This window comes from Microcaecilia unicolor, chromosome 6, assembly GCF_901765095.1.
Source record: "Microcaecilia unicolor chromosome 6, aMicUni1.1, whole genome shotgun sequence".
NCBI lineage: Eukaryota > Metazoa > Chordata > Amphibia > Gymnophiona > Siphonopidae > Microcaecilia > Microcaecilia unicolor.
Window position 1 is genome coordinate 147,855,889 of NC_044036.1, and position 13,807 is coordinate 147,869,695.

Genomic DNA, 13,807 nt, shown 5'->3' on the forward strand with positions numbered 1-13,807 from the left:
AGTAATTGTCAGCATGCTGATTACCACCCGGTTAGTGCCACATGGTAAAAAATAAAATTACCACCCAGGAGAAAATAATAAATATTTTTTGCCGCGCGTATCGGACGCACTTAAAAATTAGAATTACCGCCAGGGGCACGCGGTAGGCAGGCAGTAGTTCTAATTTAACAACTATTGTACGCGCCTTAGTAAAAGAATCCCTTTTTTCTTGCTATAAGTCAATAGAACTCTGTAATTTTGGAGAAAATGAAACTGCCCTCAGCTTACTTCTGCCAAGATTGCCACATGCAAACCAAAGCACATCTCACTGTCTCTTTCCAGCTGCCTCTACATTCTTGTTCTTTTCAGTACTTTAAATCTTTCTTTAGGAGCCTAAAAACTTACCTTTTTTTTCCCATGTGCTACTAATTGTGGAAACTCAAACGCGTGAAGCAATTCTTCCCGAGGGAAACATTTCGCAACCTGGTACAATCAATGGTACTAAACCACTTAGATTACTGCAATGGAATTTATGCGGGATGTAAAGAACAAACCTTAAAGAAACTTCAGACTGCTCAAAACACGGCAGCTAGGCTTATATTTGGTAAAATGCGATTTGAAAGCGCAAAACCCCTCTGCGAAAAACTACACTGGCTCCCAATCAAAGAACGCATCGCCTTCAAAATCTGCACCCTGGTTCACAAAATCATCTATGGAGAAGCCTCAAGTTACATGACAGACTTGATCGACTTACCAATTAGAAATACATCCGAATCAATACGATCTTATCTAAATCTGCACTACCCAAGCTGCAAAGGACTTAAATACAAAACAACTTATGCATCTAGTTTTTCCTACATAAGCACACAACTGTGGAATGCATTACCAAAAGCCTTGAAAACGACGTACGACCACCTAAACTTCCGGAAATCACTAAAAACCAACCTGTTTAAAAAGGCATACCCTACCGATCCAACTTAAATGCCTAATCTCTGCAACACAACCAAACTAAAGAACGTAATGGACATAACACAACTCTTCCGTTGTACGATTCCCTAGTGTGGCTGTGCCACATGAACTTCATCTTACCACAACATCACTTTGTATTTGTTCACGCCGGAATCTGCAAACGCCTCTCCGGTACTATGTAAGCCACACTGAGCCTACAAATAGGTGGGAAAATGTGGGATACAAATGTAACAAATAAATAAATAAATTATGGACCTGATTGAAAATTAGTCTTTTTCCAATCCTCATAGTTTTATTCCTTTTCTCTGTCTCCCAAACATTCTCTCTTAAAGAGACAAATGGGCCTGGCTACCTGCCTCAGTTACAGCCTCCCTTATGCTGATTTACATCTTTGCATGTTTCCCAGAAAATCTGGATCAATTTAAATTTAAGCAGCAATCTGAACTTTTTAATAAATGGATTTCTATTTGGTTTTGAGCTGTTCATGGATTCTGGCTTTAACTTCTCTACTCCGGAGCCAGGAAGTTGTCAGTAGCTGAAAATCTTGGAAAATTAGAAAGCTTTTTAAAAATTCAATCCAGTTGCTCCATTTAAGAGTACTTTCAGAAAATCTGAAGACTCCAAGGGCCTCTTTTATCGAGCCACGCTAGTGGCTCCCAGTACGGTAGTGCCGACAAAGCCCATTCATTTGATAAAAGAGGCCACAACTGAATAATCAGAGAAATACACCTTCTAATAGTCTATGAAAGGAAATTTATGCTTTGGGTACGAGGTGAGAAAAGGTTTAGATTTTGCACATAGTTAACCATAGTAATAACTCTATAGCAAGCTATATATCCATACACAGTCTTATTTATTATTTATATATATTAAGGTAAAGAGACTTCAGATCCCCGGTGCCGTTCTTACTCTTTTGAACAGCACCGCTCCGCTGCTGGGTTTTTTTTTTTTAGCTCTCCCAGTGCGGTATCATGTGGGAATCCTCATCAGTCTAATCTACCTCTTTTTTTATCTTTTTTTTTTTTTTTTTGCAGTTCTCCAATATATATATTCGCAATCTTAGCACTTATCTTTTTCTTCGGGCGTTTTTTTCTTTCTAGTCAGTTCGCTCTACAGCGAGCTTCCTGTTTCGCATCAAAAGAGTAAGAACGGCACCGGGGATCTGAAGTCTCTTTACCTTAATATAAATAATAAATAAGACTGTGTATGGATATATAGCTTGCTATAGAGTTATTACAGTGTTGAATTGATTGAGCAAAGCACAGGTGGTTTAAATATATACCATAGTTAATTAACCATAATAAAATACAGTGGGAAATACCAGACGAGCAGATAAGGTTTGTGATTGCTCTATATAGAGTATATTTTCATTTTGTTTTTGTACACTGCTGTTTCCTTATGTTTTAATTGCATGGAAATTTCCCTGCCTATCCTCCACCACCCTTTCCACTCAGTACAATGCAGGTAAAGTGGTAGCATTCAGTTATCTAATCATTTTTCATACTAAATCCAATGACAGGAAATAACTCACCTATATCCCCCAGTGTACTGCTGCTGGAAAAGTGATCTGAAGAGTATCCTGAGAAGAAAAGGAATGCAATGATCAGTTATAGACAGAGTCCTGACAGCTCAATATGGTCTGATTATGTTTTTAAACAGAATTCCTTCCACAATGTATAAATTAATAGGGCTACAATGAGTGGTATATTACAGAAGCACAGAAAGATGAAATGTAACTGGGATAAAATGTAAGAACCCAATGTTCATAGAGATAAGAAGAAGTATTAGAGCAGAAAGAACTGAAGATAGGAAAATACTTGGGAATTGTAAAGTAGAGGAGTCACTGATCCTTCCTGAGATAGCTTTGAGAAATGCAGCCTGTGGAAAGATGACTGACTGCCATTATGAAACAAGGCAGTAACTGTATATATAATATTTTGCACCACATAAATCAAGTTTTAACATTGGCATCAAACATTACGAGGGTAATTATATAAATCATTTTTGTTAGGTCACATGGTGCCCAGCCCCCCCCCCCCCCCCACCCCACATACAGAAAAATTCTATGAATGGCACTCAAAATTGTGTATGCAAATTTGGGCATATGCCCAATTTGCACACAATTTAATTGAATGAGCCAATTAGAGCCAATAATTGGCTACTAACAATCATTATTGGCACTAATTGGCAACAATTTGCATTTACACATGTTGCATTCTTCAATCTGTTCAAAATTCTGCTGCACGACTTATATTCCCGCCAGTGTTGCTAAGCTCATATTCGCCCTCTCCAAGTCACGTCACTGGCTCCCTATCCATTTCCACATACAGTTCAAACTCTTCTTATTGACTTACAAGTGCATTCACTCTGCAGCTCCTCAGTACCTCTCCACTCTCATCTCTCCCTACACTCCGTTCACTGGGTAAATCTATCTATACTCTTCTCCTCCACCGCTAACTGCAGACTCCGTTCCTTTTATCTTGCTGCACCATATGCCTGGAATAGACTTCCTGAGCCGGTACATCAAGCTCCATCTCTGGCTGTCTTCAAATCTAGGCTAAAAGTCCACCTTTTTGAAGCTGCTTTTAACTCCTAACCCTTACTCACTTGTTCTGTACCCATATTTTATCATTCTCACCTTACTAATTCTCTTATCTCTTATTTACCCTGTTTGTCTGTCCTGATTAGATTGTAAGCTCTGTCGAGCAGGGACTGTCTCTTCATGTTCAAGTGTATAGCGCTGCGTACATCTAGTAGCACTACAGAAATAAGTAGTAGTAGTTACACACACATCTTCCTAGTCAGTGTTCTAGAAAGATGTGAGCGGAAAAGGGTGTGGCTATGGGAGGGGCATGGATGGGTCAGGGGAGTTCCTAGAGTTTGAGAGCAGTGTTATAGAACAGTGCTTCCCAAGTCGGATCCTGGAGTAACCCTCGCCAGTCATGTTTCCAGGATATCCACAATGAATATGCATGAACCTGATTTGCATACTGTGCCTCCATTATATGCAAACCACTTTCATGCATATGCATTGCAGATATCTTGAAAACCTGAATGGCAAGGGGTACTCCAGGACCGGATTTGGGAAACACTGTCATAGAATATAGCAGATCCATGCCTAATTTAGGTGCACGGATTTACACCGGGTTTCAGTTGGATCCCAGCGCTCAGCGCGATTCTATAAAGAGCACCCAATTCAGACCACAATTTGTAGACTAGCGCTTAGCACTCATTTGTTTTGGTGCCCAAATTTTGGGACACTTTGCACAGCAGCCCAGGGGCGTAGCCAGAGACCCAATTTTGGGTGGGCCTGCGCCCAAGATGGTTGGGCAGAAGAACCCCGCCTCATCCCACAGATGATGTGGTCTCTCCTCTCACCTGCATGCCATATGGTCTCTCAAATATCCTCCCTTTCCTGCATACCTTTTAAACAGCAGATTCTCACCGGCAACAGGCAGCAACTAATACACACTGCTGATGTTGGCTCCATACCCTTCCCTCTGATGCAACTTCTTGTTTCCGCCTACGCAAGAATATATCAGAGCGAAGGCTGTGGGGCCGGTGCGAGCAGTATGCATCAGTCACTGCTCACTGCAGGCGAAGATCTGCTATTTACAAGGTATGCAGGAGGGACAGTTGTTGGGAGTTTTCGGCTGGTGGGGCTTGGGGATCCCTTCCAGCCACATTATAGCTATGCTGGTACTGGGTGGGCCTGAGCCCAAAGTGGGTGGGCCTGGGCCCACCCAAGCCCACCCTTGGCTACGCCACTGCAGCAGCCTGAGCAACAAAATCATTAATGCAGCACAAACACATCAATTCCCCTGATGAAGCCTTATGGTGAAACAGGAAGCCCCGTTGGTATTCAGATAAGTGTTTGAAACAATCGATTCAGACAAGAGCAATTGAGTACTAAATATTGAGTATGCTCTATCAAGATTTTATATAAAACAATAATAAATAAAAATATATAATTAAAGTTTCATTGGGTAGGGCATGGAGGTTTTTTGACCGATGATTATGAGAAAGTTTGTTGATACCATAATTTCTCACTGCAGATATAAGTCCGTAGACTAGTTATGAGGTCGTTTCCTCCTTTTTTATAAATTTGATTATAACAGTCCACAATATTCTATACTATTGGGTTTAGCACATTTTTCATTTATTGAGGTTTTTTGTAGTGCCCAAATTTTGGTGCCATTTACTGAATTTAGCATACAGTGTGTTCCCTTATATATTTAATTTATGTATTTATTAGGATTTATTTTATTTTTGAAGGAATTCACTCAAGGTGTACAGTAAGAATAAATCAAACATGAGCAATAGACAATTATAGCAGTAAAAATATTCAAATAAAAATACAAAGTATGGCATGGAGGGGCATAATCGAAAATTGTCCTGAGGACGTCCTCGCAGGACAGCCTGGCAAAGGGGTGGGGAAACCCACATTATCCAAACAAGATGGGTGTCCATCTTTCGTTTCGATAATACAGTCGGGGACGCCCAAATCTTGACATTTAGGTTGTCCCTACAGATGGTCATCCTTAGACTTGGTCATTTCTGATTTTCGGCGATAATGGAAACTAAGGACGCCCATCTCAGAAATGACCAAATGCAAGCCCTTTGGTCGTGGGAGGAGCCAGCATTCGTAGTGCACTGGTCCCCCTGACATGCCAGGACACCAACCGGGCACCCTAGGAGGCACTGCAGTGGTCTTCATAAATTGCTCCCAGGTGCATAGCTCCCTTACCTTGTGTGTTGAAGCCCCCCAAACCCACTACCCACCACTGTACACCACTACCATAGCCCTTACAGATGAAGGGGGCACCTAGTTGTGGGTATAGTGGGTTTTGGAGGGCTCACATTTACCACCACAAGTATAACAGGTAGGGGGGAATGGGCCTGGGTCTGTCTGTCTGAAGTGCACTGCACCCACTAAAACTGCTCCAGGGACCTACATACTGCTGTCATGGAGCTGGGTATGATATTTGAGGCTGGCAAAAAATATTAAAAAAAAATTTTTTTAAGGGTGGGAGGAGGTTAGTGACCACTGGGGGAGTAAGGGGAGGTCATCCCCGATTCCTTCCGGTGGTCATCTGGTCAGTTTGGGCACCTGTTCGTGGCTTAGTCATAACAAAAATAGGACCAAGTAAAGTCGTCCAAGTGCTCATCAGGGACACCCTTTTTTTCCATTATGGGTCGAGGACGCCCATGTGTTAGGCATGCCTAAGACCCACCTTCGCTATGCTTCCGACACACCCCCGGGAACTTTGGTCGTCCCCGCGACGGAAAGCAGTTAGGGACGCCCAAAATCGGCTTTCGATTATGCCGATTTGGGCGACCCTGGGAGAAGGACGCCCATCTCCCGATTTGTGTCGGAAGATGGGCTTCCTTCTCTTTCAAAAATAAGCCTGATAGCATACTAGCATAGTATATAGCAAACTGACTCCCACCCCGATGTGGGGCTGGTTACTGCCATTTCATTTATATTTATTATACAGCTTTGATATACTGCCTAATCTGTCCAGCAGGCCAAGGAGGTTAACAAAAACAATTTCAAGAAAAGAAATAGAGCTCCATATTGAATGATAGGCTAGAGGTAACCATTCATAACTAGAACAAGATAACTTTGAGTTCATAAGAGAGAAAGAAAGAAAAAAAAACTCCAGAATGTTTGAAGGTGATGGTGCCGGAGGTAGGACCAAGTGGACATCACTCCTGCCTCATTTAAGGTATGGGGGCTGAGGGGTCCCTGTAGGCATAAGGGAAGATTTTTTTTAAATTCCATTGGGTGGGAGTGGTAGATGCCACAATGCACCAGGGATGTTTCTGGGGGCAGGGGTGTCAGGGTGGGAAGGGGTATCAGAGTGGGGTGGGGGTGGTTTGTTGGGGTATTGGTTTGGGGGAGCCAATGCCAAGGCATGCTTTTCTTGCCTGCAGCTTTGTGTCGTTGCCCCCTCCCCAAGCAGACCTCCTCCCCCAAGTTCTTACCACTGATCCCTGGTGGTGTAGTGCAAGCAGTTGCTCCTGCTCCTTTGGCTCCAGGTTCAAAATGGCACCCATGAACCCTAGTAATAGTGCCTTGATTCTTAGCCAGCTACTGTATTAATTATTGCATGGACACTGGTTCATATCCATGAATTTGTAACAAGGTCAGCAAATACGAATTTTAGCATTATTAGGTGATAGTCCAACTCAACAGTTCTCAGACCTCTCCTAGGGGACCTGCTTTTGGTGATGGATAATCTTCTGTGCCCCGCTGCTTTTTGGTGACAGATATCTTGTATCAATCTGCTTTCATCCTAGGAAACTGCTTGACCAGACAGGCTTACAGGATATCTACAACGAATAAGCACAATATAGATTTGCATACAAAGGAAGCAGCATATGGAAATCTATCTCATGCATATTCATTGTGGATATCACCAAATCCCAACTGGCTAGGCAGTACCAGAGAAATGGGCTGCAAACTACTGGTCTAATTGATTGGGGCATTGACAAAGGAAACTGAGCTGCAGATGTTTTTGTGGAGCCATGTGGCTGCTCTGAAAGCAACAAAAACCATGATTGCTCCTAGGAGTGCAAAATTAATTTGCATCTACCCTTTATGATAGTTTTGTGAAAATAAAATAAATAATTCAACAGATCTAGGTTCCATTTAAAGAAAATTTGTTGGAGTAAATAAACTTCCCCTACCTCACTAAACTTGTAGGAATCATAGATTCATAACTTTTTAAATATTTGTATGTCTCATATGGGCTATCACACAAAAAACTGTAACTAATGATGAATAGCTTCAGAAGAATTATTCATTGTGTTCTTTTCACTTCAATTTAAAAAAAATATATTGAGGTCCTTTTATTAAGCAGCAGTAAATGCTTTCACATGCTTACTGCAGCTTAAAAGGGCTTAGAGCTTACCGATCACCAGGGCTTTTTTTGAGGGGGTACTGAGTACTGGCACCTTTTCCATTGTTTGCTAAAATTGACCCGTGGTCCCCAAATTTTAATGAAAGAGCTTACTCTACACAAAAATTTTGCCTTGTCATAGATTCTGTGACTGGTTGCAGGGGGCCTGGCTATTGTGGTGGTGGTGGAGGAGGAGGAGGTCTGGCCATTGTGGGGTTTGTCCCTCAGTGATCACCCCACCCCTGAAGGGTGGCCTGGCATCTGAGTACCCACACCTTTTTTGCTAGAAAAAACACACTGCCGATCACTAAAAAGGAAGTACCACTGGGCTACCTCAGCAGCCTGGCAGTAGTTCCCACCCCCCAGCGCGCATCATATCCAGCTCTACAAAAATATTTTTTTATTTTTGCAGCACCAGTGTGTACCCGGCGGTAATCAGTTACCACTGGGTTAGTGCAGGAGCCCTTACTGCCACCTCAATGGGTGGCGGTAAGAGCTCCCCCAGAAATGGCCCTGCAGCAAGTGCTTCACTTGCCACACAGCCAGTGGCGTAGCTAGGTGGGGCGCCAGGGGAGCGGCCGCTCCCCCAAACGGAGTTCTGCCGGCGCCTATCGTGCTGCACAGAAAATGTGCACCGATGGAAGTCCGCTCCCGCACCGCTTTCGCTCCCCCCACCGCGCCGTCAACATGGCTCCGCTTCTGCACACAGCCAATTCCTGAAGAAAAGAAAGACCTACTTTTTACCCGCTGCAGTTAAAGGGAGACTCAGCCCATGTCAAAAACACGTACCGATGCCAGTGCAGGCCCCATTTTGCTGCAGCTTGGTAAAAGGGGCACTTACAGTGAGATACACTCAGGCATGAAGAACAACAAAGCCCGGTTGCAGTATATGCTGGAGTTAATGAAAGTAAAATAATACCACTGTCTGCAAAGCTCTAGCGGAATAATCTTATACGAATTGTGCTTGTATCCTACTATGGAGAAAAGCCCTCAGAAACCAGAGGCTGACTGCCTAAGGGTTTGAGCGTTGTTACGGCAATTTAAGCTAAGTGTTAATCAGTTATTTTTTTACATAGTTTGATGCTGCCGACAGGGTTTATTTTCAATGTGATTGTTAGAAGCAAATCATAATATTCTTTAAAGAGAAAATATTCTTTACCACACTGTGAAGTTTTTAGTGTCCTATGATAGAAATCGAGTGTTGGTCACGTATTAAAACCATGACGTAACAATGCTCAAAACCTTAGGCAGAGTATTCCGCTAGAGCTTTGCAGACAGTGGTATTATTATACACTCAGGCATCCTGTGGTAAGTTCTCAATTGGCATGAGTTGGTAAGGGCCCACACAGTAATATTTCGTAATATTTAGCATATGGCCATTAATTGATAAAATAGAAAATTGGCCATTTTACTGCTGCAGTAAAAATGGCCTTAGCACATGGGAAAAACCCAGGTGAATGCATGCTAAGGCACTTTCTACCACAGCTTAGTAAAAGCACCCCTATTCAATCTATTAGACCAGCTAAGCAACGACTGTAATCAACTTTAAGTGCTCCTTATGTACGAATGCTGCTACCATAATTAATATCTAATTGTGATATGAGTTCAGAGGCTAAAAATTAATGTTAAAATATGGGGAAGACCCTTTTGGCACTATAGAAATATCAATGAAACAACAAATTAGTTATACCTTTTGACTCCTGTGCAGTGAAGAGAATTACTATAATATTAAGCAGCTTTAAGTACAGGGTAGTCTGGTAATTACCGAACTGTCAAAGCTCGTTATCTGGTAGAAGCTGGTGCTTAGGATATGTCTTTCCACTCATGCTCTGAGTGGGATGAAGTTAATATGCAACTACAGTTTGAAATGGTTCAAAGGGTAGGATTTAATTATGATGCTCTAAACACTTAATTTCAATTTTTATAATATTTGATGCGGGCAGAGCACACATATTTTAGTCATAGGCACAGAAGGGATACAAAAACAACCAATACTGCAAAGTGATAAACGTTTTACTTCTAATTTGAAATCAGTGCATACCCTTGTAAAACTGAGCATTCGATTCAAAAAATAAATGCTTGCAAATGGTTAAGATAACCAGCTTGGCCAGGTAATTGAACATTTATTCTGTTTTCTAAAATATAGTAACGTGGTAACATAGTAGATGATAGTAGATAAAGACCCTGTATGGTCCATCCAGTCTGCCCAACAAGATAAACTCATTACATAAGATATGATGAGATACTTCATATGTGTACCTGATCTTGATTTGTCCTTGCCATTTTCAGGACATAGACCGTAGAAGCCTGCCCGGCACTGGCCTTGTTCTACAATTTCTGAAGTTGTCAAAGCCTCAGAAAACCTCCATTCCGGCCCATCCAAATCTAATTCAGCCTCCATCAGGGCACAGACTATAGAAGTTTGCCCAGCACTTTCCAGGCTTTCCTTCCTAATCTCCGCTAAGCTTCTTTGGATCTGATCCTTCTAAACAGGATTCCTTTGTGTTTGTCCCACAAATTTTTGAATTCTGTTACCATTTTCTTCCCCACCACCTCTCACGGGAGGGTGTTTCAGGAACCTACCACCTCTCAGTGAAAAAATACTTCCTGACATTATTCCTGAGTCAGCTCCCTTTCCACCTCAGTTCATGTCCTCTAGTTCTACCACCTTCCTGTCTCTGGAAAAGGTTAGTTTGTGGATTAATAGCATTCAAACATTTGAACGTTTGTATCATATCACCCCTGTACAGTGTATTTTTCCTAGCGAAAAAGGTACCGGTACTCAAATGCCGGGCCACCCTTCAGGGTTGGGGTGATCACCGAAGGACACACCCCACAATAGCCATGCCCCTGCAACCAGTCTCAGAATCTATGACAAGGCAGAATTGTTGTGCAGAGCCCGAGCTATTTCATTAAAACTTGGGGACCATGGGTCAATTTTAGCAGACAATGGAAAAGGTGCCGGTACTCAGTACCCCCTCAAAAAAAGCCCTGCCCCTGTTTCTCCTTTCCTCCTGGGTATACCTGTTCAAGTCAGCAAGTCTCTCCATGTATGTCTTGCTATGTTATACCTCTCTAAAATATGCCCCAAACCAGTGAGGATTATTTCTCAGAATTATTGTTGAGAAATAATCATCACCGGTTTAGGGGCCTATTTTTTATTTTTTGGCATGCATAAAATGCAAAAAAACCCATCATCTTAATTTTACATTTGACATTTATGTGGGCCCCAGTTGAATATTGGCTGGGATGCACATAAGAGATGATTCCCCCCTCCCTCGTGATCCTGATTCCCCCTCCCTCCCACCCCACTAAAAAGAATTTCTATTTTTTTTTTTTTTTTGGAAGGGGGCATGTCGGGGTGGGGGGTTGTTCCCAGTGTGTTTTTTCTAGCAAAAAATGTGCCGGTGCTCAAATGCCAGGCCACCCTTCAGGGGTGGGGTGATCACTGAGGGACCCACCCCACAATAGTCAGGTCCCCTGCAACTAGTCACAGAATCTATGACAAGGCAGAATTGGGGTGTAGAGCCTGAGCTCTTCCATTAAAACTTGGGGGACCATGGATCAATTTTAGCAGACAATGGAAAAGGTGCCGGTACTCAGTACCCCCTCAAAAAAAGCCCTGGTTGTTCCTCCACTAATCAGTTAGGGGCCCTTTTACTAAGGTGCAGAAGGCCTAATGCGGGTCTACCATGCACTAAAATGGCACTATTACAGGACATGCGGAGGCATTTCACAGTAGATTCTCGCTCAGCGCATGTTAATCCCATGTTGGAAAATATTTTTTATTTTCCAGCATAGGAAGTCTACCCATGGGCGAGACCAGGCATGCTTGCGCTATCAGGAAGCATGGCCACATTACCGTATACTACTCAATTAATGTGGGAGTAGTGTAGGAGCCCTTACCACCTCCTAAATAGGTGACAGTAAGGGCCGCCGCGGTAATGGCCACACGCTAATAGGGAAATTAGCGCATTGCCATTACAAAATAGTATGGCACTGCGGCCATTTTACCGCTGCGCTAAAAGTGGCCACAGTGCGCAGAAAACCCATGCACTGACACCAGCGCCGGCCACTTTTTAGCATGGCTTAGTAAAAGGACCTCTGCATTACTGCAAGCTAACTGACTAGTGCGAGATTACCGCATGAGCCCTTAACGCTTACAAAATGGGTGGCGGCAAATGCTCACACAGTAATTTTTATGGCAACATTAATGTATGCATAATCAATATATGGGGTTGTCTTAATAAACAATGGACACACAGATTGTTACTGGAGGAAAAGCCTCGAGAAGCACCTAGACTTCTAAAATGTCTTCAAGGAGCAGGACTTCCTCATCATCGGCAAAAACCTCCGTGTAGCTTACTGCTATCAGAGTAAAGAACTTAGCTTAGTAATAAACTTAGCTTAAATTGACTGGTCTCTCTTTTCTTCCCAGGGTCCCAACTGTGATCACAGAGACCCGTCAATTTAAGCTACATTTATTACTAAGCTAAGTTCTTTACTCTGATAGCAGTAAACAGTAAGCTACACTGAGGTTTTTGCCGATGAAGAGGAAGCCCTGCTCCTTGAAGACATTTTAGAAGTCTAGGAGATTCTTGAGGCTTTTCCTCCAGTAACAATCTGTGTGTCCAATGTTTATTAAGACAACCGCATTTATTAATTGTGCATGTTGGCAGACATGGGTATCTCACCCCCCAAAATTACTATTTAGTTTATCTCAACATTAAAGTATAGCCATTAAGACAAAACAATGGAAAATTGTGCATTTTATGGCTGCAGCAAAAATGGCCTTAGCGTGCGGGAAAATCCCGCAAAAGGGTGCGTTAAGGTCATTTTTTGCCCCACCTTAGTAAAAGGACTTCATAGAGCCTAAGGGGGTCTTTTACTAAAGCTTAGTTCGATTTACCTGCAGCAGGACCCTTAGGAATAAAATGGACCCTGTTGCAGATAACTCGAGCTAGGTTTTAGTAAAAGACCCCCCTAATTGGCCAGAAAGTATATTTTAAACTTAGGTTGAGTAAGCAATTGTAATTGGATTCCACAAAACAGCTTTTTCTTTGGTGGAGGGGTGTGTAAATGACCATAGCTGGAAGTTTATGTAGCATGAGCTGCTATACTCAAAAGTTGTGCTACTAAAATGTTCAAACATTTTAAATGTATACAAAGCCTCGGGAGATACTTTTAGAGTTAGTTAACCTGAACATGAAATAAAAGTGTTTAGGCTGTAACAGCAGGATAAGATAGCTTTCACTCCGTATAGTCAATTCTTCTGCAGAATACAGTATGACAAAGAAAAGCACAACATTTAATGCTCCCTGTCAAATCAGGAACAAAAAAGAATTATTGCCAACTATGGGGCCCTTTTACTAAAGGGTTGGCGTGCAACAACAGGATTGCCGCACGCCAGTCCTAAACTACCGCCAGGCCACTGCAGGAGCCTGGTAGTAGTTCCCATCCCCAGTGTGCGCCAGGGGCGTATCTGGACTTTGCCGTTAGGGGGGTCCAGAGCCGAGGTGAGGGGACACATTTTAGCCCCCCCCCCCGCCGCCAACCCCCCCGCCACCGCTGTCATTGCCGCCGCTGCCCGCCATTGCTGACACCCACCACCACCGCCAGAACCACCTCCAACAACTGTGGCCCGCCCGCCGACGACCCCCCGCCCACCGTCGCTGTGACGTCGCCTACCTTTGCTGGAGGGGGACCCCAACCCCCTCCAGCTGAAGTCTTCTTGCTTTGTTTGGTTTCTGAGTCTGTCTGACGTCCTGCACATACAACGTTGTGTACGTGCAGGATGTCAAACAGATTCGGAAACCAAACGAAGCAAGAAGACTTCGGCTGGCGGGGGTTGGGGTCCCCCGCCAACAAAGGTAGCAGACGGCGACGGCAGGTTGGCGGCAGGAGGGGGGGTTGAGAGGGTCATTGGCAGGGGGGGGGGGGCCCTGGCCCCTGTG

General features: G+C 43.3%; 1 protein-coding gene across 1 annotated transcript in view; it reads right to left on the reverse strand.

Annotated features, from left to right (window-relative positions):
* TAFA1 (TAFA chemokine like family member 1) overlaps positions 1-13,807 on the reverse strand; it is a 394,848-nt gene that overhangs the window by 125,106 nt on the left and 255,935 nt on the right. The window contains exon 3 of the mRNA XM_030207877.1: positions 2,480-2,527. Coding sequence (XP_030063737.1) covers positions 2,480-2,527 — 48 coding nt within the window. The remainder of the gene's footprint in view (positions 1-2,479; positions 2,528-13,807) is intronic.